The sequence below is a fragment of the Oryctolagus cuniculus genome, chromosome 1 (assembly GCF_964237555.1).
Source record: "Oryctolagus cuniculus chromosome 1, mOryCun1.1, whole genome shotgun sequence".
In the NCBI taxonomy this organism is placed as follows: domain Eukaryota; kingdom Metazoa; phylum Chordata; class Mammalia; order Lagomorpha; family Leporidae; genus Oryctolagus; species Oryctolagus cuniculus.
In genome coordinates, this window is record NC_091432.1 from 64,232,867 (window position 1) to 64,258,030 (window position 25,164).

Below are 25,164 nucleotides of genomic sequence, written 5' to 3' on the forward strand. Positions count from 1 at the left end.
ACCTGAATGTAAGGAATAAAGCCACAAAAGTCTTAGAAGAAAACAGGGATAAGCTTCATGACACTGGATCTGACAATGTCACTAAAGCACAGGCAAGAAAAGGAAAACCAGACATTTGGACTTTATCAAAATTAAGAATTTTTGTCCATCAAAGGACAACAAGGTGACAAGTGACAAGGAAACCCACAGAGTGGGAGGACATATTTGTAAATTACATTTCTTTTTCTTTTTCAAGATTTCTTTATTTTATTTGAGAGGTTGAATTACAGACATAGAGAGGGAGAGATAGAGACAGAGGACTTCCATCCACTCATTTACTCCCCATATGGCCACAACAGCTGGAGCTGGGCAGATCTGAAGCCAGGAGCCAGGTGCTTCTTCCTGGTCTCCATGCGGGTGCAGGACCCAAGCACTTGGGCCATCCTCCACTGCCTCCCCGGGCCACAGCAGAGAGCTGGATCGGAAGAGGAGCAGCTGGGACATGAACCGGCACCCATATGGGATGCTGGTGCTGCAGGCAGAGGCTTCACCTTTTATGCCACAGCACTGGCCCCCATAAATTATATTTATTTATTTATTTATTTTTTGGACAGGCAGAGTAGACAGTGAGAGAGACAGACAGAGAGAACATAAATTATATTTCTAATAAGAGAATAGTATATAGGTATATAAATAATACTCAAAGTCAACAAAAGCAATACAATAAAAAAAATGGGCAAAGGACTTGAATAGATGTTTCTCCAAAGAAGATACATAAATGGCCAATAAGCACATGAAAAGATGCCTGACAATATTAGTCATTATTCATCAAAACAAAATAACACTTGACATCCATTAGGACAACTATTCAAACAACAGAGCAAAGAGAAAATATCAAATGTTGGCAATGCTGTAGAAAGATTGGAACCCTTACACACTGGGAATATAAAATGCTATTACAAAACAATATGGTGCTTTCTCAATAAAATAAACACAGAATTATCAATAATTCACAATTTATTTTTTCCCATTGGTCTTTTTTATTATTATTAGCATTTACTATTATTATTTTTATAGAAAACTTTTATTTAATAAATACAAATTTCAAAAGTACAACTTTTGGATTATAGCGGTTCTTCTCCCCATAACCACCCTCCCACCCATAAGCCATTCCATCTCCTACTCCCTCTCCCATCCCATTCTTTTTTAAGATTCATTTTAATTATCTTTATATACAGAAGAGCAACTCTATACTACGTAAGGATTTCAACAGTTTGCACCCACACAGACGCACAAAGTATAAAAGTACTGTTTGAGGCCGGCGCCGCGGCTCACTAGGCTAATCCTCCGCCTAGCGGCGCCGGCACACCAGGTTCTAGTCCTGGTCGGGGCGCCGGATTCTGTCCCAGTTGCCCCTCTTCCAGGCCAGCCCTCTGCTGTGGCCCGGGAGTGCAGTGGAGGATGGCCCAAGTGCTTGGGCCCTGCACCCCATGGGAGACCAGGAAAAGCACCTGGCTCCTGGCTCCTGCCATCGGATCAGCGCGGTGCACCGGCAGCAGCGGCCATTGGAGGGTGAACCAACAGCAAAGGAAGACCTTTCTCTCTGTCTCTCTCTCTCTCACTGTCCACTCTGCCTGTCAAAAAAAAAAAAAAAAAAAAAAAAAAAAAAGTACTGTTTGAAGACTAATTCTACTGTTAATTCTCATAGTACAACACATTAAGGACAGAGGTCCTACATGGGGAACAAGTGCACAGTGATTCCTGTTGTTGATTTAACAATTGACACTCTTATTTATGACGTCAGTGATCACCTGAGGCTCTTGTCATGAGCTGCCAAGGTTATGGAAGCCTCCTGAGTTCACAAACTCCAACCTTATTTTGACAAGGTCATAGTCAAAGTGGAAGTTGTCTCCTCCCTTCAGAGAAAGGTACCTCCTTCTTTGATGGCCCCTTCTTTCCACCAGGATCTCACTCACAGAGATCCTTCATTTAGATCATTTTTTGCCACAGTGTCTTGGCTTTCCATGCCTGAAATACTCTCATGAGCTTTTTAGCGAGATCCAAACGCCTTAAGGGCTGATTCTGAGGCCAGAGAATAATTCACAATTTCACTTCTGGATATATAGTCAGAAGGACTGAAAACATGGACTTGAATAGATATTTGTAAAGCAATATTTATAGCAGCAGTATTTACAGTGGCCAAAAGGCAGAAGCAACCCTAGGATCCACTCACAGATGAACAAAATGTGTGTGTGCATGTATAGACAAAATATTATGTGTGTGTGTGTGTGTGTGTGTGTATAATGGATTATTCCATCTTAAAAACAAAGGAAATTCTATGCATGCCACAACATGGATTTACTTTGAGGACATTATGTTAAGTGAAAACAGTCACAACAAGACAAATATTATGATTCCATGTATATGAGATACCTAGAGTAATCTAATTCATATAGACACAAAGAAAAATGGTCATTGCCAGGAGATGGGGACAAGCATTGGGGAGTTACTGTTTGATGAGCACAGACTTTACTTGTGCAAGATGAAAAGATTTCTGAAGGTGAATGGTGGGATGATTCTGCAACATGAATGCACTTAATACCACTGAACTGTGTAGACAGGATGGTAAACTGGTATATTTGACCCTCACACACATGCATATATGACAGGCACAATCCCTTCTGAAATGTAACACAAGGGAGATACAGTTTTTAGCTTAGTTTCAAGGTACATTACCCATCACAGTTAAAAGGTATATATTAATTAAAATTATATTGACTATAAAAAAGGAAATCCATATGTATTTTTCTAGAGCACTGACCATGGTACTCTAAATACAAATAATACTCATATTTACTCAGGACCAACATCTGACAGGGGAAGGCAGAATAAGAACAAATTACCCATCCATGGTCAGTCAGGCTAGTAGCAAAACAGGCTCAGACCTTAACTCCTCATATCTCAAACTTACAATTCTATTGTCTTCCAAACAAGCATCATGTCACATAAAAGATAAATCTGTGGGGCCAGCATTGTGGCACAAGTGGGTTAAACCACTGACTGCAATACCAGCATCCTACATGGGTGCCAGTCCGAGTCCCAGATGCTCTACTTCCCATCCAGCTCCCTGCTAATGCTCCTGGGAAGCTAACGCTCCTGGGAAAACAGCAGAAGATGGTCCAAGTCCTTGGGTCCCAGCACCCACGTGGAGAGACCCGGAAGAAGCTCTTGGTTCCTGGCTTTGTGATGGCCCAGCCCTGGCTGTTGCAGCCACCTGGGGAGTGAACCAATGGATGGAAGATCTCTTCTCTCTCTTTCTTTCTATTTTTCCCCCCAACCAGTCCCTGTTACTCTGCCTTTCAAATAAAAAAAAGAAGAAGAAGAAAGAAAATGATGACATTCTAGACACTGCCACAAAGCTAACTTTATTTTTTAATTTATTTGACAGAGTCAGACAGTGAGAGAGAGAGACAGAGAAAGGTCCTCCCTCCGCTGGGTCACTCCCCAAATGGCCGCTACGGCTGGTGTTGTGCCGATCTGAAGCCAGGAGCCAGGTGCTTCCTCCTGGTCTCCCACATGGGTGCAGGGGCTCAAGTGCTGGGACCGTCCTCTAGAGCCTTCCTGCGCCACAGCAGAGAGCTGGACTGGAAGAGGAGCAACCGGGACTAGGACCTGGTGCTCATATGGGATGCCAGCGCTGCAGGCGGAGGATTAACCAAGTGAGCTACGGCGCCGGCCTTAACATTACCACAAAGCTAACTTTCAATGTATTTTTATATATTTAGAAGATGTTGTCTTCATTTTCTAGGAATGGTTACAGACATTTTTAAAAACTGTGGGTATTACAAAAACAAAACAAAATAAAACTTGTGCATTTACAAAATGCGGGCAGAACAAGTTTCCAAAAATATATATATGGAATGTTACCATGTACTGTGCTTTGGCACTGGGAATCAATCCAAAGTACTTTATCTTGGCAACACTGGTTGATTCTAAGCATTCTTTCTCCCCCCTCTCATTCTGAGCTGCTGTTTTGAATCTTAGGGGAGGGAATGAAAGCTGCATCCCCTGCGGCAGGGATCACTGCCCCTTGCCTCTGCCTGGCTTGGGCAGCTCCAGCGTGAGTCGTCTCAACCTCCGCTTTCCTCCTCTTCCACCCTCGGAACCTAATCGTCACAGTGTCTTCTTGACCCAGCTTTTCTAGAATCACATCATTCTTCTGTCTCTTATGCTGTTTTCTCAACCTGTTCTCTTGTCACATGACAGAACTTCAATCCAAACTATTCTTTGTAGCTGTGCTAGTATTTTTCATTCTTCAGATGTTGTAAAACGCTACTCTTATTCCAAGGGGACATAAGAAGTACCTTTTGGAGTTGGTTTTAGCAGCCATTTTTTTTGTTTCTTTTTTTAAAAAAAGATTTATTTTATTTTATTTGAAAGGCAGAGTTACAAAGAGACAGAGACAGAGAGAGAGAGGTCTTTCATCTGCTGGTTCACTCCCCACATGGCTTCAATGGCCAGAGCTGCATCAATCCAAAGCCAGGAGCCAGGAACTTCCTCCAGGTCTCCCACATGGGTGCAGGGACCCAAGCACTTGGACCATCTTCTACTGCTTTCCCAGGCCACAGCAGAGAGCTGGATCGGAAGAGGAACAGTTGGGACTAGAACTGGAGCCCATATGGGATGCCGGTGCTTCAGGCCAGGGCTTTAACCCACTGTGCCACAGCGCTGACCCCCAGCAGCCATTTTCTTGTATTCAGCAAAATAACCTGTGCAGGCGTCCTTGGCTTTCAGGCACTGCCATGGAGGGGACAGCAGTGGGTCCTGGGCCCCTCAGACTCAGGCCGAAAGCTGACTGCTGTTAATTTGTCCACTAACTCTGGGAAAATTATTTAACTTCTCAAATTTCATCACCTCATTTCTCTAATGAAGATAATTACTTCTTTGCAGGGTAAACATAAAGAGTAAATGAAGTAATAAGTTTAAACCCCTTAACACATACTTATTGCACAGAAAGTACTGAATAAATCATCAGTTTTTGTTATTTTTATGAAGAAGAGAGACTCTAGATAAAGAATTTGGTAGTAGCTCATACAGAGGAAGCAGCTCCATGTAACTGACCAGGAAAACCTCTGAACTCCATCCTGGCAGAGAAGTGATCACAGTGACATTATTCTAAACACAAGAAATTGAGTATAAAAGGTGATGTTAAACATATTAGGAAAGGGATTGGTGCTGTGGCGTAGTGGGTAAAGCCGCTGCCTGCAGTGCCAGCATCCCAAATGTGTGCTGGTTTGAGTCCCAGCTACTCCACTTCCAATCCAACTCTCTACTATGGCCTGGGAAAGCAACAGAAGATGGCCCAACTCCTTGGGCCCCTGCACCCACGTGGGAGACCTGGGAGAAGCTCCTGGCTCCTGACTTCGGATTGGTGCAGCTCCAGCCATTGCAGCCAACTGGGGAGTGAACCAGTGATGGAAGACCCCCTCATCCCTCTCCCTTTCTCCCTCTCTCCCTCTCTCTTTCCTTTAATTAATTAATTTTTTTTTTTTTTTGACAGGCAGAGTGGACAGCGAGAGAGAGAGAGACAGAGAGAAAGGTCTTCCTTTTGCCATTGGTTCACTCTCCAATGGCCGCTGCGGCCGGCGTGCTGCGGCCAGCATACCGTGCTGATGCGATGGCAGGAGCCAGGTACTTCTCCTGGTCTCCCATGGGGTGCAGGGCCCAAGCACTTGGGCCATCCTCCACTGCACTCCCTGGCCATAGCAGAGAGCTGGCCTGGAAGAGGGGCAACTGGGACAGAATCCGGTGCCCTGACCGGGACTAGAACCAGGTGTGCCGGCGCCGCAAGGCGGAGGATTAGCTTACTGAGCTGCAGCGCCGGCCTCTCCCTCTCTCTTTCTCTCTGTTTCTCCCTGTAACTCTTTCAAATAAACAAAAAATAAATCTTTAAAAAAAGATATTAAAGAGGATCGGGTGTTGGTTAAGAGGCCCACATTCCACAGCAGAGTACCTGGGTTTGGTTCCTGGTAACGCAGACCCTGGGAGACAGTGGTGAGGAAAACCTGGATTTAGTCCCAGGCTCCTGGCTTCAGCCCCTGCCCAGCTTGCAGGCATTTGGGGAGTGAGTGAGTAAATGGGAACTCTCTCATTGTCTCTGTCTCTGCCCTTCAAATAAATAAACACAAAAACTAGAAAAGAGAAAACTGAAGCCAAATTAAACAGAAGAAAGGAAATAATTAAAACCAGAGCAAAAAAAATCAATGAAACAGAAAAATAAAGAAAAACCAATGAAATCAAAAGCTGGCTGTTCACGAAGATCCATCTAATTGATACACCTCTAGCAGAATAATAAAGAAAAAGAGAAGAGACAACCAAAATAAGGAATGAGAAGTGACATCACTACAGATTGTTCAGGTAATCAAGGGATAACAAACAACTTCATGCCAAAACACTTGGCAACCTAAAGGAATGGCTAAATTCCTTGAAAGAGGTTAAGTTACCAAAGTCCACACGAGAAGAATAACTTGATAATCCTGTATCTACTAAACAATTGAGCTCTGAAAATTCTTACAAAGAAAACTCCAGGACCAGATAACAGCTCTGGTGAACTCCACCAAACATTTAAGGAAAAAATTCTACACAAGGCTTCTAGGAAATTGAAGAGAGGGGATACTTTTCAAATCATTCTGAAACAAGCATTACACGAAAACCAGACAAAAACATTACAAAGAAAGAAAACTACAGATTGGTATTTCTAATGAACAGAGATACAAACATGCTTAATAGCAAATCAATTACAACCCATATGTAAAAGATTAATATCTCATGACCCAGAAATGCAAAGTTAATATTTGAAAAAGTCATCAGTGTAATTTATCATATTAACGACTAAAAACAAGAAAGCCATTTGACAAGATCCAACTTCCATTCCTGGCATTAAACTAAACAGAAATAAATGCAGCTTCTGTAACATGATAATGAGCATCTACAGGAACCCTATTGCTAACATCGTACTTACTGGTGAAAGACTGAATGTTTTCTTCCTCAGTTCAAGAATATGGCAAGGATGTCTGTTGACTCCTGCCACACACATTCAGCATTGCACTGGGAATCCCAGTTGTTATATTAAGGGGGAAAAAAGCATCCAAAGTAGAAAGGAAAACCAAAACTTTATTTGCAAGTGACGTGGTTATCTATAAGAAAGTCCTATAGAATCTACAAGAATGCTACAAGCACTTACATCCTGCAAGGTTGCAGGATTTAAGATTAACAGAAAAAAAGTCAACTGTATTTTTATACTTAGCAATGAACAACTGGAAATGAAAACTGTAAAACTTTTACTTATTATTAATTTCAAGAGGCAGGAAAACAGAAAGAGACAAAGATTTTCCATCTGTTGGTTCACTCCTCAAACGCCCAGAATGGCCAGGGCAGGGCCAGGCAAAGGCAGCAGCTGGAAACTTAATCCTGGTCTTCCCCGTGGGTGGCAGGGACCCAAATACTTGAGGCATTTCTTGTTGCCTCCCACAGTGCCCATTGGAAGGAAATGAAGTGGGAGCACAGCTGGGACGTAAATCCAAGCACTCCAAAATGGGATGTGGACATCCCAACACAGCACTTTACCTGCTAATCTAAGTGTCTGCCTCAGAAATCGAAATTGTAAAAATCATTAACAGCAGAAAAAAACTGTGAAACAAGAATAAGTCTGACAAAGGATGTGAAGCACCTATACACCGAAAATTATTGCTGATGGAAATTAAAGACCTAAATAAATGAACAACGTTATGTTAAATAGACAGAAAACTCAATATTATTAAATTGTCAATTATCTTTAAATGGATCTACAAATTTATCTCAATCCTCCTCAAAAATCCTGGTAAGCATTTGTGGAGAAAACTGGTTTTAAAATTCACATGGAAATTTCACAAGAACTCTTAATACCCAACACTGAGAAAGAAAAAAGCCGGAGGACTTACACTAGCTGACTTCAAGACTTATTGTAAAACTACAGTAGGAGCAAGCATTGTGGAACAGCGGGTTAAGCTGCTACTCAGGATGCCTGAATCCCATAGAGGGGTGCCTGATTCAAGTTCTGGTTTACTCTGCTTCTGATTCAGCTTCCTGCTACTGTGCAATTTTTGGAGGAAGTAGATGATGGCTTAAGTTCTTGGTTGCCTGCCACCCACATGGGAAACTTGATTGAGTTCCAAAGAGGAGAGGAGAGAGAAGAAAAGGGAGAGAAAGTCTTCCATCTGCTAATTCATTCCCTAAATCATGCAACAGCCAGGACTGAGCCAGGATGAAGCCAAGAGCCAGGAACCTCCATCTGGGTCTCCCACATGGGTGAAAGGAACCCAAGTACTTGGGTGATTATCTGCTACCTCTAAGGTACATTAGCAGCAAGTTGAATTGGAAGTAGAATTGTCAGGATTTTAACTGGCACTCCGACAGGGGATGCTGAAGTCTCAAAGTAGTACTTAACCAACTGTGCAACAATGCCCCCCCATCTTTTTTTTTTTTTTGTAAAGATTTTATTTATGGGCTGGAATTGTGGTATAGACAGTAACATCTCTGCCTGCAGTGTCTGTGTCCCAAATGGGTACCAAGTCAAGTCCTAGCTGCTCCACTTCCCTGCTACTGCACTGGGGAAAGCAGCAGAGGATGGCACAAGTGTTTCGGCCCCTGCACCCACGCGGGAGACTGGAAAGAAGCTCCTGGCTCCTGGCTTCAGTTTGGCCCAGACAAGGCCATTGTGGCCATTTTGGAAGTGACCTAGTGGATGCTAAGTCTCTCTCTGTCACTACCTCTTTTTCTCTCTGTAACTTTGCATTTCAAATATACAAAACAAGTCTGTTAAAAAACCATGATTTCATTTATTCATTTGAAAGGCAGAGTTAGACAGCAGAGGAGAGAGAGAATGAATCTTCTATCCATTGGTTTACTCTTCAAGTGGCTGTAATAGCCAGGGCTGGGCCAGTCTGAAGCCAGGAGCCAAGAGCATCTTTGGGGTCTCCCATGTGGGTGCAGGGGCTCAAGGGCTTGGGCCATCTTCCACTGCTTTCCCAGGTACATTGGCAGGGAGCTGGATTGGAAGTGGAGCAGCCAGGATAAGAACTTGTGCCCATATGGGATGCTAGCACTGTAGAAAGCAGCCTAAACTGCTGTACCATTTATATCTTTTCAGTGCTTCCTGTTTTGGTCTTAGCTATTGGTACTGAGACTGATTCTCTTAATTTGTGGACACAAACTCAATAGACACACTCTGCTTGCTAATTCTCAGCACCTAGCAAAGGGTCTTGTGAGTGGGGTTGGCTCAATAGGTACTTATTGAATTGAACAGTGTGGTTATTTTGATTATGGATTTTGCTTTTTAAAATGATGCCAGCATCCCACATGGGCTCTGGTTCATCTCTCAGCTGCTCCATTTCTAATCCAGCTCCCTGCTAATGGCCTGGGAAAAGCAGCAGAAGATGGCCCAAGTGCTTGGACCCCTACCACCCAAGTGGAAGAAGCTCCTGGCTCCTGGCTTCAGATCAGCCAAGCCATGGCCATTGCAGCCATTTGGGGAGTGAAGCAGTTTGTGAAACACCTATCTTTTTGTCTCTCTTTCTCTGTTAACTTTGACTTTCAAATAAGGAAATAAATGCATCTTTAAAAAAAAAAACACCCTGCCCATTTGGAAATACTGTAAATCTGAAAGCGACTACAGATTTTGTTTTTTGGACTGCAGATTTTTGTAGCTACATTCTATTATTTACAACAGTTTACATTTATTTATTTATTTTATTTGAGAGGCAGTGTTACAGAGACAGAGTGGGAGAGCCAGAGAGAGAGAGAGAGAGAGCTTCTATCCACTGGTTCACACCCCAAGTAGCCACAATGGCTGGGGCTGGGCCAGGCTGAAGCTGGGAGTCAGGCACATTTTCTAGGTCTTCCACATGGCTGGCAGGAGCCCAAGTAACTGGGCCACATTCCACTGCTTTTCCCAGGTCATTAGCAGGGAACTGGATAGGACGTAGAGCAGCCGGTACTTGAACTGGCGCCCAAATGGGATGCTGACATCTTAGGCAGCAGCTTTATGTGCTACACCATGATGCCGGCTCCCATTATTTCTTTTCTTTGGAATTTTCATATTTCAAAACAAAGCCTGTTGGACTCCAAGGACTATTAGGCAGTTGGCACCAACTACTATGCCAAAGGTTAAGTGCATTTAATCTCTTTGTCTTTCAACATTTTCAGCATGGTCTCTTCACAATGAAAGGGGTCAAAATTTATTTCTGTACAACCCTGCAAGTGCTCATTGTGGGGAGCAACTCGGACTAGATTAAGTTACTGGAATTAAGACTTATTCTATGCATCTGCTCTCCCACAATATGGCGCTGAGAAGGGAGAAACAACTTCTACGCAGCTGCCTCTCGCCAATTTGATTGACTGAGCTGCAGGAGCTGATCCTGCTCCTGATTGGAGGAGAGCAGCGTACTCGGCGTGTGGGTAGCAGAGTTGGGATTGGTGGAAGAGGACTATAAAGGAGGAGAGAAACAACATGCACCAGGAACATCTAAGGGGAACATCTATCTGAAGGAACACCTGTGCAGCCCCCAAGAGAGCCGGCCGGCGGTGTGCCGCTCCCCCGCGGAAGTGGGGAAAGTGGCTAGGGGGAACCGCCCTTCCACGGAGGTGGAAGGGTCGGTAGCCAACCCAGGAAGAACCAGCAGCAAACCCGGGGAGGGCCGAGCAGACGAAAGAACAGCGCAGGGTCCTGTGTCGTTCCTCCACGAAGACGGGGAGCGACACTCATGTTCTTGGAGAGCTATACAGCAAAGTGGACACTCAGTCTGCCTTTGTATAATAGATGAAGACAGGGAGGTCATGTGAACACTGTCAACTACAGTTGGAAAAACAAAAGAAAACAAAAACAAACAAATAAAAAAAAAATGGGAGGAATAAAATTAGCCAATCTTAAGTACTATAGATTTCTGAACCAGTAACCCCATTTCTGAGATCTATGAGTATGTTACAGAAAAAATCTTTGATATGGAAAAAAGAGACATGTATAAAAATGTCTTTAAGAGCATTATTTAGAATAGTGAAAATCTGGAGGGACTCTAAATATTATATCTTATATATAAACCTTGTATCTAAATATAATAGTTAGGTGAATTTTGGCACAGCTTCCTGATGGAATACTACAAAGACATCAGAAGGCTGGTGATGAAGAGCATCCAGCACGTGGCATGTCAGGTGAGTAAGATGCCCAAATTCAACTTCATCTTGACAAATACAGTACAAAAGGAGTATTAGAGGAGGAATATATATCAAGTATATGAAATATATATCATGTCACAAACTACAAATATATATAATTTTTAGTTTTATTAGGAGTCAGTCTTTATTCTCTTCAGGAGGAAAAAGAGAGGACACCTCGCATCCCTCCCATGCCTTGCAGGGTCACCTTGCCCACGGATGGAGTCACTCACCCTGCCATGGAGACCACTCGGCTAGGCTATGTGCTGCTAGCAATGTGCCACAGATTCTGTTATCTGAGCCCCTGATTGCACTGGCACTCTCTGAAGACTGACCCAGCAGCTGCACCACATGGGGAGTTAGAGCAGGTGCCTCAGTGTTTGTTCCAGCTGCTATGCCAGAACAGGTAACCCAAGTGGCTTGCTTTCTTTATATATATATAACTTTTACTTACCAATTAAAACATAAATAAATCAATGAGAAAGTAAATACAACAGATTACTAACTGTGGTATATAAGTCTGAAGCTATTTATATAATTAATGACTATTAATTATATAATTATATAATAATAATTTATATTTATTTTTATTTTTATTATTTTTTATTTTTTGACAGGCAGAGTGGACAGTGAGAGAGAGAGACAGAGAGAAAGGTCTTCCTTTGCCGTTGGTTCACCCTCCAATGGCCGCCGCGGCCGGCGCGCTGCGGCCGGCGCACAGTGCTGATCCAATGGCAGGAGCCAGGAGCCAGGTGCTTTTCCTGGTCTCCCATGGGGTGCAGGGCCCAAGCACCTGGGCCATCCTCCACTGCACTCCCTGGCCACAGCAGAGAGCTGGCCTGGAAGAGGGGCAACCGGGACAGAATCTGGCGCCCCGACCGGGACTAGAACCTGGTGTGCCGGCGCCGCTAGGCGGAGGATTAGCCTAGTGAGCCGTGGCACCGGCCTAATTTATATATTTTTAAAAGACTTATTTACTTATTTGAAAGAGTTACAGAGAGAGAGAGAGAGAGACCTTCCATGAACTGGTTCATTCCCCAAATGGCTGCAACAGCCAGGGCTGGGCCAGGCTTAAGCCAGGAGCCAGGAGCTTCTTCTGGGTCTCCCATATGGGTGCAGGGACCCAGGGACTTGGGCTACAATCAGCTGCTTTCCCAAGCACAACAGCAGGGAACTGGATCAGAAGCAGAGCAGCTGGGACTTGAACAGGCGCCCATATGGAATGCTGCCACTGCAGACGGTGGCTTAACCTGCTGTGCCACGGTGCCAGTCCTGCTAGCTATTATTTACTTCTCTATTTTATTTTCTGTATAAATACAGTTATACTCTAAAATAAATATACTTTGAAAAGTTAGGTTGCAAACTGGGTATGGGATCATAGAAGGTAGAAAAATAAGAGGAGGAAGGGATGAGTGACATGAAAGCTGACTGGGTCACAGGTGGTATCCAATCTCAGGAAGCTGTGTGCAGGACCTGGTTTCCCACCAACTGTGAAACTACATCAGTAGACTGCTCACTTTTTAAAAAACTGTTGCTATATTCTGGGATACTTCTTTTTAAAAATTCTTTTCAATTCTATATTCTGTATTGCAGAGTCCTTTGCTTAACCCAAATAAGTACAGTTCCATACTTTGTCCACAAGGTAAACAGACTATATTTTTTTAAAAAAATTTATCTTCCATAAGGCACTTCTCAGTCACACTGTTAATGTCTAGTATTAATCATGTTTTTCCGATGACTAATGCTTTTGTTGGCATCTACAATGGAAGAAGAAATCTGGCCCCCGGAATGCGTATCTCTGCTTCACATTCCTCAGCCAGCCAGCTGTCAAGTGTGAAGAGATACAACCCCCTCTATGCTGCTATTTAAAAGCAGGTCAAATAAATATTGGGCACCCATTAAGCTATTTGTGCCTACATTCTTCCTTATTTATATCATCAGATCTCCCACAAAATAGAACTGCTCAGCTCAAAGAGCAGAGACAGGCGCTGAGGAATGAGCAGAGGGAAGAAACACAGGCCAGGACTGGGCAGCACCTCCTTCTCAGAGGATGTGCCCAGTCTCTCGATGAGCTCATGTCTGCACGCAGCGTCCTGGGGGCTCCTCCTTCATTCACTTACTTCCTACTCAGATGCCCTTCTTCATCTCCTGTTCACACTCTGTGAGGTCCATCTTAAATGACATTTTCTTCACGAGGCAAACTTCTCTGTTCTAGCTGGAACTGAGATTTTCTGATAGCATTTCACAGAATCATGAGATTGTGGAGTTAGAGGGAATCTTACAGTAATTTAAACCTCTCTTCCTTCACAAACCCTGGGAGAGGTGACTATTTTCTTTTTTTTTTAATAAAGATTTTTTTATTTATTTGAGAGATAAAGACAGTGAGAGGGAGAGACAGAGAGAGGTCTTCCATCCGTTGGTTCACTCCCCAATTGGCCGCAACAGTCAGAGCTGTGCCGATCCGAAGCTAGGAGCCAGGAGCTTCTTCCTGGGCTCCCACATGGGTGCAGGGGCCCAAGGACTTGGGCCATCTTCTACTGCTTTCCCAGGCCATAGCAGAGAGCTAGACTGGAAGTGGAGCAGCCGGGACTAGAACCAGTGCCTGTATGGGACTGCACCATGGTGCTAGCCCCGAGAGGTGACTACTTTCAAGGTGTGCTAATAAGTTAGGAGTAAGCAATTCTGAATTTGCCACAAGGTAGTTCAGTAATACACTGCCATGTACCACGAGCTCTGCCTGTTCTTCCAGTTGGTAAATGTTTTGAGCAGAGTAGTCAAATCTTGTGCATCTCTGATTTGCCCAGGAACTAAGCATGCAGTCAGGTGATTATGTGCCTGCCAGGCTGATTCAGACAGAAGAGGTGCTATCCCGAGCAAAGTCACAGGCTTCACTGGTGGGAAACAATGCTGCTGCAGAGGCCAAAAGCAAGTTTTTGCCTAGAATCTGCTGTTATCATAAACTCTGTAAATCAGAACAGCCTCAAGTAGATGGGAATTATAACTTCTAAAAGATTCAAGGGGAAGAGATATCAAACAACTCTGTTCTTATATAAACAGGGCAAGCTTTCCTAACCCCAAAGTCAAGTGGGTGATGTGTTTTTCCCCAGCTGGATTACCCTTAAAAGTGAAATAAAGGGGCCAGTGCTGTGGTGTGCTGCTGCCAGCGACACTGGCATCCCATATGTGTCCAGAGGCTCTACTTTTTTTTTTTTTTTTTTTTTTTTTGACAGGCAGAGTGGACAGTGAGAGAGAGAGACAGAGAGAAAGGTCTTCCTTTTGCCGTTGGTTCACTCTCCAATGGCCGCCGCGGCTGGCGCGCTGCGGCCAGCGCACCGCGCTGATCCGATGGCAGGAGCCAGGTGCTTCTCCTGGTCTCCCGTGGGGTACAGGGCCCAAGCACTTGGGCCATCCTCCATTGCACTCCCTGGCCACAGCAGAGAGCTGGCCTGGAAGAGGGGCAACCAGGACAGAATCTGGCGCCCCGACCGAGATTAGAACCCGGTGTGCCGGCGCCGCAAGGCGGAGGATTAGCCTAGTGAGCTGCGGCGCCGGCCAAGAGGCTCCACTTTCGATCCAGCTCCCTGCTAATGGTCTGGGAAAAGCAGCAGAAGATGGTTCAAATGCTTGGGTCCCTGCTGTTCCTAAGGGAGACCCAGATGAAGTTCATGGCGCCTGACTTCAGCCTGGTCCACTGCTGGGCATTGTGGCCATCTGGAGACTGAACCAGCAGATGGATGTTTCTTCCTCTAACTCCGTCTTTCAGACAAATAAACACATCTTTTAAAAAAGTGAAATAAAAAATAAACCTTAGATTGTTTTTCTTTAAACATATACCATATGCATTTTTTAAAAAGATGTACCAGTGTACACCTATTAGAAAATCAGAATGCTATATGAAAAAAACTGACTAAATTCTCAGGAATGTTTTCAAATTCTGGCCAATTTTTCTAACAAGGATGCTTTACATAAGAGGGCCACAAGCATTAAAAAGATACTGTGGATATAGGGAGAAGCTGGGAGATCAGAGAGGTTTTCTTTTTTCTTTTTTTTATAGAGATTTTGAGAGAGACAGGGAGAGACAGAGAGAGAATGTTACATCTACTGTTTCAATCCCCAAATGGCCCCAAGTGCCAGAGCTGGGCCGATCCAAAGCCAGGAGCCAGGAGTCTCCTCTGGGTCTCCCATGTGGGTACAGGGGCTCAAGCACCTGGGCTATCCTCTGGTGCTTTCCCAGGTGTATTAGCAGGGAACTGGATCAGAAGTGGAGCAACTAGGACTCAAACCAGTGCCCACATGGGATGCTGGTGCTGTAGGCGGTGGCTTTATCTGCTAAGCCACAGAGCTGGCCCTGAGATTAGAGTTTTAGCTTTCAGTTTGCCACTATTCCAGACACTTATCCACCCATCCATCTAGTCATTCATTTATTTTTTAAAAGATTTATTTATTTATTTATTTTAAACACAGAGTTACAAGAAAGGAAAGATAGAGGGAGAGAGATCTTCCATCCACTGGTGCACTCCCTAAATGGCTGCAATGGCCAGTGCTGGGCCAGGCCAAAGCTAGAAGCTTCTTCTGGGTCTCCCACATGGATGCTAGGGCCCAAGTACTTGAACCATCTTCTGTTGCTTTCCCAGGCCCGTTAGAAGGGAGCTGGATCAGAAGTGGAGCAACCAAGACTCAAACTGGCACCCATATGGGATGCCAGCATTGCAAGCAGTGGCTTAACTTGCTATATCACAGTGCAGGTTCCTAGCCATTCATTTTGTTCTTCAACTAGCATTTATTAAATACATACAATATTCCAGGTTCCTTACTGTGCAGAGCAACAAACCAGGCAGATATGCCAACAGCATTCAGGAGAAGACAAACAAAAGAAAGCAAAGAAGACAAGTACTCCCTGTAGCAAATGCCACCATGGACATAAACGGGATGCTAGAGATGAAAGGGTGGGAGGTGGCCGTAGAAGTAATCACTTGAGTCTGGCCAGCTATGCATGCTGCACCCACCTAAGAAACAGCAGGCAACTCACTGCACTTCTCTGGTGTTCAGATCTCAAACACGAAAAACCTAAGGCTGAGCTGGGTGGCACCAGAGTAGAAACAGTCCTACATTTGAAGTAAGGAAATCTGTGCCCTGGTCTTGCTATAAAACCACCCTACCTGTACTGTCTCCCTGAGGAGAGGCTGTGAAAGCCCCTGGGAACTAAAGTTACTTTTAGACTAAGGCCACACTCTTTAAGAGTGTTCCTTTCATTTCTCCTCCCACCCCTGCCTCTCTCATAAAGATTTAATTATTTACTTGAGAGGCAGAGTTACAGACACACAGAGAGAGATCTTTCATCTGCTGGTTCACCCCCCAAGTGGTCACAATGGTCAGAGCTGGGCCAATTTGAAGCCAGGAGCCAGGAGCTTCTTCTGGGTCTCCCATATGCCCAAGGACTTGGGCCATCTTCTACTGCTTTCCCAGGTGCATTAGCAGGGAGCTGGATTGGAAGTGGAGCAGCCAAGACTCAAACTGGCACCCATATGGGATGCTGGCACTGCAGGTGGATGCTTAACCTACTACGCCACAGTGCTGACCCCTCCTTTTACAAAACTCTTCAGCTGTTGTTTTAACAATTCTCTTGATGTTTACTTTCACATTCACTACAGAAAACCTCAGAGAACTTCAGAAGCATTAAGTTGTCTATTCTACTATGTCCAGACAAGAAGCATACTCAATATATTTTTTCTTGCACATTAAAAATCCAAACAGCCCACACACTAGTTCCTTCCTTTCTCTTCTTCACCCTGCACTGGTTAAATCAATTGATAATAGGCAAAAGAAAACCCAGACCACTGCCAACCCACTATCTTTTCTTTTACATTTTAGCTAAGTTTGGCTACAGAGTTAAACAGCACCCTCCACGAATGCTGGTGCATCCCGTCCACGTACCGGGTGTAAGGTGCCGTTACTGGTCACCGCCGGGGGGCGCGCCCACCGCTCGTTTTCCAGCTCTTCCATCACCTGGCTCATGGCACTCTTCAGCCATGTGTCCACAGAAACACCGATCTGCTTCAGCAGGTCCAGCCGAGCCTCAGCTTTCAGCTTAATTATCTAAGAAAATCAAGAAAATGGCCAGAAATCAAGGCATTTTTTCCTCAGACTGGTTAAGTTACTCCTGCCTGATTGATTAATCTGAACAATCTTGATATTCACCAGCAGTTCTTCCTTGGCAGAGATGCAATTTTTTCCCTTGGTGAGGAGGGAGAGAACACAGACAGGAGGAATTGAGGCTTTCTGACAAGTGTTATAACTGGCAAACGTGACCTGCATTTTCCCAGGGGCATGGTACTGATGCATACCAGATACAACCTATGAATCAGAAGAGGTTAATGTGCCATAAAGTCTACTTGCTCCTCCTGCTAATGAGGCTATGCCTCAAAACACCCTGAAATCCTGCATTTTCAGTAGACTTTTTCTTTCTTGTGAATGATCAATCACACCCCTGACTGAGTGCAGAAGTAACCAATTTTTAACCTGGAGTAAAATACACTTGACAACTGGACACAATTATTTCCTTCTACTACTTCTCCTACTCGCCCTTGCTCCCACAGTGCTCCTCACTGTTCCTCACGTGCTCTCAAGCCCTTGTTCTATGCAGCTCCTCTGTGGACGATAACTTTGCATTGCTTTTTATGCCTTATGAACGGTTATCATTCTAGGGTCATTCCAAATATTACTCTTCTTTTTCCCTCCTTTTCGCTTCCCTTTCCCCTCCCTCCCTCCTTCCTTCCCTATATGGGCACAATGGCTGGGGCCTGGCCAGGCTAAAGCCAGGAGCCAGGAACTCCATCTGAGTCTCCCACATGGATGGCAGGGGCCTAAACACTTGGGCCACCATCTGCTGCTTTCCCAGGAGCCTTAGCAGGGAGCTATATCAGTAGCAGAACAGCTGGGAACCTGAACCCGCACTCTGATATGGGATGCTTAACCTGCTGCACCACAACAACACTGCTACCCTTTAATAACCATTTTTAATAATAAAGTGTTTCTCTTTAATAATAATTTTAAAAAGATTTGTTTATTTATTTGAAAGAGTTACACAGAGAGAGAAGGAGAGGCAGAGAAAAAGAGAGGTCGTCTATCTGTTGGTTCACTCCCCAATTGGCTGCAATGGCTGGAACTGTGCTGATCCGAAGCCAGGAGCCAGGGGCTTCCTCCGGGTCTTCCCACGTGGGTGCAGGGGCCCAAGGACATGGGCCATCTTATACTTCTTTCCCAGACCATAGCAGAGAGCTAGACCAGAAGTGGAGCAGCCGGGACTTGAACCTGTGGCCATATGGGATGCCGGCACTGCAGGCAGCAGCTCTACCCCTATGCCACAGTGCCGGCCCCTCTCTAATAATTCTAACATTGTTCAGCACAAGCTTTAAGAACTTCCCTTTTGATGTGGCTGCATTTGGCAATTGACAGTAATGTGCTTTGGCTTTTAAATTAAATTATTATGCAGTGGTCAAAAACAGAGGTTGAGAGTAAAAAGTTCTTATTCTCCAAATTCAAGATAGGAAATGATTGTCTGTTCTTTAGTCCTCATACCATAAATTATATATAAATAACCAAGAAACCAGTTTTTAACCTGTCTTAATCACATAGTGACTTCTTTGCTCCAATAGCCACGCCTCTAAGGTCAGCCAATCAGTGACAATGTACCACACTTCTAATAGGCAGACAATCAATCCCAGTCTCACCCCAGTAATTACACTTTTACTCCTTCTTCTAGTTTTCTGCCAATCCCTAAACACCATGACTAAAAGTGAGTCAACTTGGGACTGGCATTGTGGTGCACAGGTTAAACTGACCTGTGACACCACATGGCCATCTGTTTGAATCCCAGCCACTCCACTTTCATCAGCTCCCTGCTAATATGCCTGGGAAGACAGTGGAAGATTACCCAAGTGAAGTAGGCAGGCATACAGGCTAAAATTGATTAGGTTTGTGAGCTGGAAGACCACGCCTTCGCCACGCCCCTGTGTGACCCCACGCCCTACCTTACACCTTCACCATGTGCCTGTGTGACCTGATCCCTCTACCTGGCCACACCTGGGTGCCCACCAGCCAATCAGGTTAATTAACCACTCCCCTTTGGGAAGTGGTTTAAAAGCTTGGAACACAGTGTATCCCACCCTTCTCTTCTTCCCTGGCCTCTTGCCAAGTGGGAACTTGCTGTATTCCTGCGCTTCCAAGGCGTGTGGCCTTTGGGCCACCTGCCCTAGGCTTCCTGGCCTAGATGCTCCTCCACGTGGCTGGTTCCTAGTGCTCGGTATGAACCCAGATTTACCTCTCTCCCTTAATAAAGCTCTCACTCTCCTATGCATTTTTCTCACTAAATAAAAGCTTAAAATGTACCATGCTGCCTCGTTTATCTGTGCCGGTATTTAGAATTCTTCTCTAAATATTAGGCAAGAACCCTCTTGGGCTTATTAATATTGGGGATTTATTAATAAGCATATGGTAAAATCATATGGCACCCCAAATTCCGGTAGCATATGTGGCACCATAGATAGCACTTCTGGGGAACTCTAAAGGGCCACATTTTTGTATAAATTTTAGGGGGTCATGTCCGATTTCACAAGTGCTTGGTCCCCTGCTACCAAGGAGGGAGACCCAGATGGAATTTCAGATTCCTGGCTTTGGCCTGGCCAAGCCCTGGCCACTGTAACCATAGGGGGAATGAACCAGCAGATGTGAAGTAGGCAGGTGTACTCTAGTAGGCCAGACCTACGAGATGAGCCCCTGGAAAACCCAGATGCCGAATGGTTTACTGATGGCAGCAGCTATATGGATGAAGGAGTTAGAAAGGCAGGCTATGCCATAGTGGATCTTACTCAGACAATAGAAGCCCAAGCACCACCACACAATACTTCAGCCCAAAAGGCGCAGCTTATTGCATTGACTAGGGCTTCACAACTGGGAAAAGGCCAGCGAGTTAATATATATACGGATTCCAGATATGCTTTCCTTGTGTTACATGCAGCAATCTGGAAAGAGAAAGGCTTACTGACTGCAAAGAATTGCCCTGTTAAATATGGAAGAGAGATACTGGCTCTACTTCAGGCAGTACTGGAGCCTTTAGAAGTGGCCGTCATCCACTGCAAGGGACATCAGAAGGGAGATAATTATGTTAACCAGGGAAATGCACTAGCAGATAGAGCAGCTACACAGGAAAGTTTGGAAATGGCCCTTACACCTCAATCTGTGGAAGTGGCTAAGGAACCTCACTACACGGAGCCTGAGAATGAATGGGCCCAACAGTGGGGCTATATTAAAAACACAAATGGATGGTGGATGCTAAATCACAGAATTATGCTACCAATGGCCACTCAATGGAAAATTATGAAGGAGATACACAACTCTACCCACTTGGGAAGAGACGCCTTACTACAACTGGTCTCCTGAGCTTTTGGAGGAAAGGGACTAAATACGATCATAAAGGAAGTAATTCGCTCTTGCCCACTATGTTTACAGAACAACCCTAGCCATGTAAGGCCACCTCCCCTGTTGACTCCTGTGTAGAGGAGGGGAACAGACCCAGGTGAAGACTGACAGGTTGATTTTACCAATATGCCCCCAACAAGCAATTATAGGTACCTTCTAGTCTTTATTGACACTTTCACAGGATGTGGCATTCCCAATAGCAATTCTGGGGAACTTTAAAGGGCCACAATTTTGTATAGATTTTAGGGGGTCATATCCGATTTCAGATGCAATCTCTCTCTTTGTCCCTTTTCCCCTGCAACTCTGCCTTTCAAATCAATCTTTTTTTTTTTTTTTTAATTTATTTATTTGACAGAGTTAGGCAGTGAGAGAGAGAGAGAGAGAGACAGAGACAGAGAGAAAGGTCTTCCTTCCGCTGGTTCACTCTCCAAATGCCCGCTACGGCCAGCACTGTGCCGATTCGAAGCCAGGAGCCAGGTGCTTCTTCCTGGTCTCCCATGCGAGTGCAGGAGCCTAAGCACTTGGGCCATCCTCCACTGCCCTCCCTCCCGGGCCACAGCAGAGAGCTGGACTGGAAGAGGAGCAACCAGGACTAGAACCCAGTGCTCATATGGGATGCCAGCCCCGCAGGTGCCGGCCCCTCAAATCAATCTTTAAAAAGTATATAAATGTGTGTCAACTTCTAAAGCATTCACAGCTTTAAAAAATCCTTATCATTGGCTGGAGCCGCGGCTCACTAGGCTAATCCTCCGCCTTGCAGCGCTGGGTTCTAGTCCCGGTCGGGGCGCCGGATTCTGTCCCGGTTGCCCCTCTTCCAAGCCAGCTCTCTGCTGTGGCCAGGGAGTGCAGTGGAGGATGGCCCAAGTGCTTGGGCCCTGCACCCCATGGGAGACCAGGAAAAGCACCTGGCTCCTGCCATCGGATCAGCGCAGTGCGCCAGCCGCGGCGGCCATTGGAGGGTGAACCAACAGCAAAAGGAAGACCTTTCTCTCTGTCTCTCTCTCTCACTGTCCACTCTGCCTGTCAAAAAAAATAAAAATAAAAAAAAAGATAAAAAAAATTCCTTATCATTTAAAAATTATCTATTTACTTATTTGAGAGGCAGAGAAGAGAATTAGAGACAGAGAGTGAAGGTGGGGGAAGACAGAGAAACAAAAGAGCTCTCATCTACTGATTCAATCCCCAAATGGCCCAGATTTCCAGGGCTCTGAGCTGGGAACTTGATCCAAGTCTCCCACATGGGTGGTAAGAGCCCAACTACTTGAAACATCACTGCTGCCTCCCAGGGCCTGCATTAGCAGGAAGTTGGAATTGGAAGTGGGGCTAGGACTCTAACCCAGGCACTCTGATAAGGGACATGGGTGTCCAAGGAGTCTCTTAACCATTGTGCGAAATGCCTGCTTTCCAAGCATACTTTTAAATAACTTTTTTTTTTTTTTTGACAGAGTGGACAGTGAGAGAGAGAGAGACAGAGAGAAAGGTCTTCCTTTGCCATTGGTTCACCCTCCAATGGCCGCACGCTGCGGCTGGCACAGTATGCTGATCCGAAGCCAGGAGTCAGGTGCCTCCTCCTGGTCTCCCATGTGGGTGCAGGGCCCAAGGACTTGGGCCATCCTTCACTGCACTCCCGGGCCATAGCAGAGAGCTGGACTGGAAGAGGAGCAACCAGGACAGAATCCGGTGCCCCGACCAGGACTAGAACCCGGTGTGCCGGCGCTGCAGGTGGAGGATTAGCCTATTGAGCCGTGGCACCGGCCAAATAACTTCTTTTAAAAGAAGTGTTTTGCAGTTCTATTATTGGTTACATACACATTTAAGATTACTATATCTTGATGAACTGACGTTTAGGGATCATTATTAATTATTCTTCATTAATATTCCTTTTTATGAAATCTGTTTTATCTAGTATCATATAATCACTCAAGTTTTCTAACAATTAGTGCTTGTTCTCCTTCAGTAAATAATAGGTGAATTTTTTGCTCAGTTGTTTGTTTCATTTTTGCCTTTCAGCTGCTGTTTCCTGCCAAGCTCCCTGGAGTCTCTCTACAAGTGTCCTCAGGTTTTGGCCAAGAATGCAAATGGTAATTTATATGCAAATTTGAGGGCTGCCTAACATCCACCCTCCAGCCAAGAAGATTAAGGTTCTGCTAGAATTCTAGCTGTGCTGTAAAAAGCAACATATACTCCTGTAGTTCCATTCTTTCAAGAAGAAATTTCCCTCTAGTTTTTTACATGCTTTGGGTCATTTTCCAGTTCTATCAAATAGTTTTTGCTTTAATCTTGGATTGATAACTATAATCTAAAAGAATTGGGTATTTGCCAGTTCTCCAGTACTAGAAACAGAACCCCTGCAAAGATACATTCTTCTTTTAAAAAAATGATTTATTTTATTGGGGTCGACACTGTGACATAAAAGGTTAAACCTCTGATTGCAGTGCCGCCATCCCACATGGGCATCAGTTCAAATCCTGGTTGCTCCATTTCCGATCTAGCTTCCTGTTAATGGGCCTGGGAAAGCAGCATAAGATGGCCCAAGTCCTTGGGCCCCTGCACATATATGGGAGAACCAGAAGAAGATTCTAGCTCCTGACTTCAGCCTGACCCAGCAGCGTGGCGAAGGTATCAGGTAGGGGCATGAGGTCACACAGGGGCGTGGTGAAGGTGTGGTCTTCCAGCTCACAAACCTAATCAATTTTAGCCTGTATGCCTGCCTACTTCATTCCCCCCTCAGAGACTCCAGACCTTAATCTTAAGGGGATGTTGATGGGCATTGAGTCACCATCTTCTGTAGCTGCTTCCTGCTGATTAGGCGCGCAGACCCTGCCTGTTCTCGGTCTGGAAGTCTCTGCCTACCTCATCTAATGAGTTCACTTCACGAGCTGGAGCTCTTTCAGTCACCGCCATCCTCCGTGTCATTATTCTCAGAAGCTGCTGGGTTCTGCTGGGTTATTTTAGATATAAATGAAGGTCCATTGTCACTCTGGAGTGACCATGGGAGTCCAAAGCATGGCACAATGTCTTTCAACAAGGCTTTAAACACCTCATGTGCTTTCTCCATTTGGGTCGGGAGTGAAACAGTGGATGGATGATTTCTCTCTCTCTCTCTCCCTTTCTCTCTGTAATTCTGACTTTCAAATAAACAAATAAATCTAAAAAAAGGCTAAGTTTGGGCAAAAACATTGAAACTCAAACAGTTTTTTATAATACGCATTTTCATGAACTTTCTGAAGATCTTATGTATAGACTCCAACAATTTTCTTTGCAAAAATAAACTTAATTTTTAAGTATAATTCAATCTTTCTATTAACTTTTTGAAATATCTGAGGATAAAAATGATAATACATCATGATCAAATGGTATTTATCTCTGAATTATAAGGCAGATTTAACACCTGGAAATTAATCAGTATAGTTTACTATATCAAGAGAATAAAGGGAGGTCGGTGTATAATGGGTAAAGCTGCTGCCTGCACTGTCAGCTTCCCATATGGGTGCCGCTTAGAGTCCTAGCTACTCTGATGTGGCCTGGAAAAGTAGTGAAGGATGGCCTAGGTCCTTGGACCTTTGCACCCATGTGGGAGACCAGAAGATGCTCCTGGCTCCTGGCTTTGGATCAGCCCAGCTCCGGCTGTTGTGGCCATTTGAGGAGTGAACCAGCAGAGGGAAGACTTCTCTCTCTCTGCCTCTCTGTAACTCTTCCTTTCAAATATACAAGTAATTTTTTTAAAAGAGAGAGAATAAAGGGAAAAAATGAAATGTGTTTAAATAGATATAGAGGGGCCGGCATTGTGGCACAGTAGGTTAATCCTCCGCCTGCGGCGCCGGCATCCCATATGGGCGCCAGTTATAGTCCCGGCTGCTCTTCTTCCAATCCAGCTCTCTGCTGTGGCCTGGGAAAGCAGTAGAAGATGGCCCAAGTCTTTGGGCCCCTGCACCCGTATGGGAGACCAGAGGAAGCTCCTGGCTCCTGGCTCCGGATCAGCGCAGCTCCAGCTGTTGTGGCCATTTGGGGAGTGAACCAGCGGATGGAAGACCTTCCTCTCTATCTCTACCTCTCACTGTCTGTAACTCTAACTCTCAAATAAATAAAAATAAAATCTTAAAAAAAATAGATATAGAAAGATATTGGACAAAATTCAATACCTGTATTCATTGTAAAAGAAAAGAAAAAAACTTCTCTTCAACTTGATAAAGGACACTTAACAAAAATCTAGAGCCAACACTGAGTTTAATGATGAAAGTCTAACTGTTTTCTTTCAATATCAGGAAAAAGACATGGATTTTGGTGCTTTACCACTTCTATTCATTATTTAATAGTGGAGTAAGACAAGAAAAAGAAATAAGAGGCAAACAATGAAAATAAGGAAGTAAAACTGCTAGAAAACACAATCACAAGCAGAGAACATCCTAATGAATCACCAAAAAACCATAAGAACTAATACGTGATTTAGGTAAGAACACA

General features: G+C 44.6%; 1 protein-coding gene across 5 annotated transcripts in view; it reads right to left on the reverse strand.

Annotated features, from left to right (window-relative positions):
• Positions 1–25,164, reverse strand: part of FCHSD2 (FCH and double SH3 domains 2) — a 299,407-nt gene that overhangs the window by 11,470 nt on the left and 262,773 nt on the right. For 4 of the 5 annotated variants that reach the window (XM_002708714.5, XM_017344834.3, XM_070074957.1 and 1 more), the window contains one exon: positions 17,161–17,322. The exons of the other annotated variant lie outside the window; for it this stretch is intronic. In XM_002708714.5, coding sequence (XP_002708760.1) covers positions 17,161–17,322 — 162 coding nt within the window. The remainder of the gene's footprint in view (positions 1–17,160; positions 17,323–25,164) is intronic. 5 annotated transcript variants of the gene reach the window in all.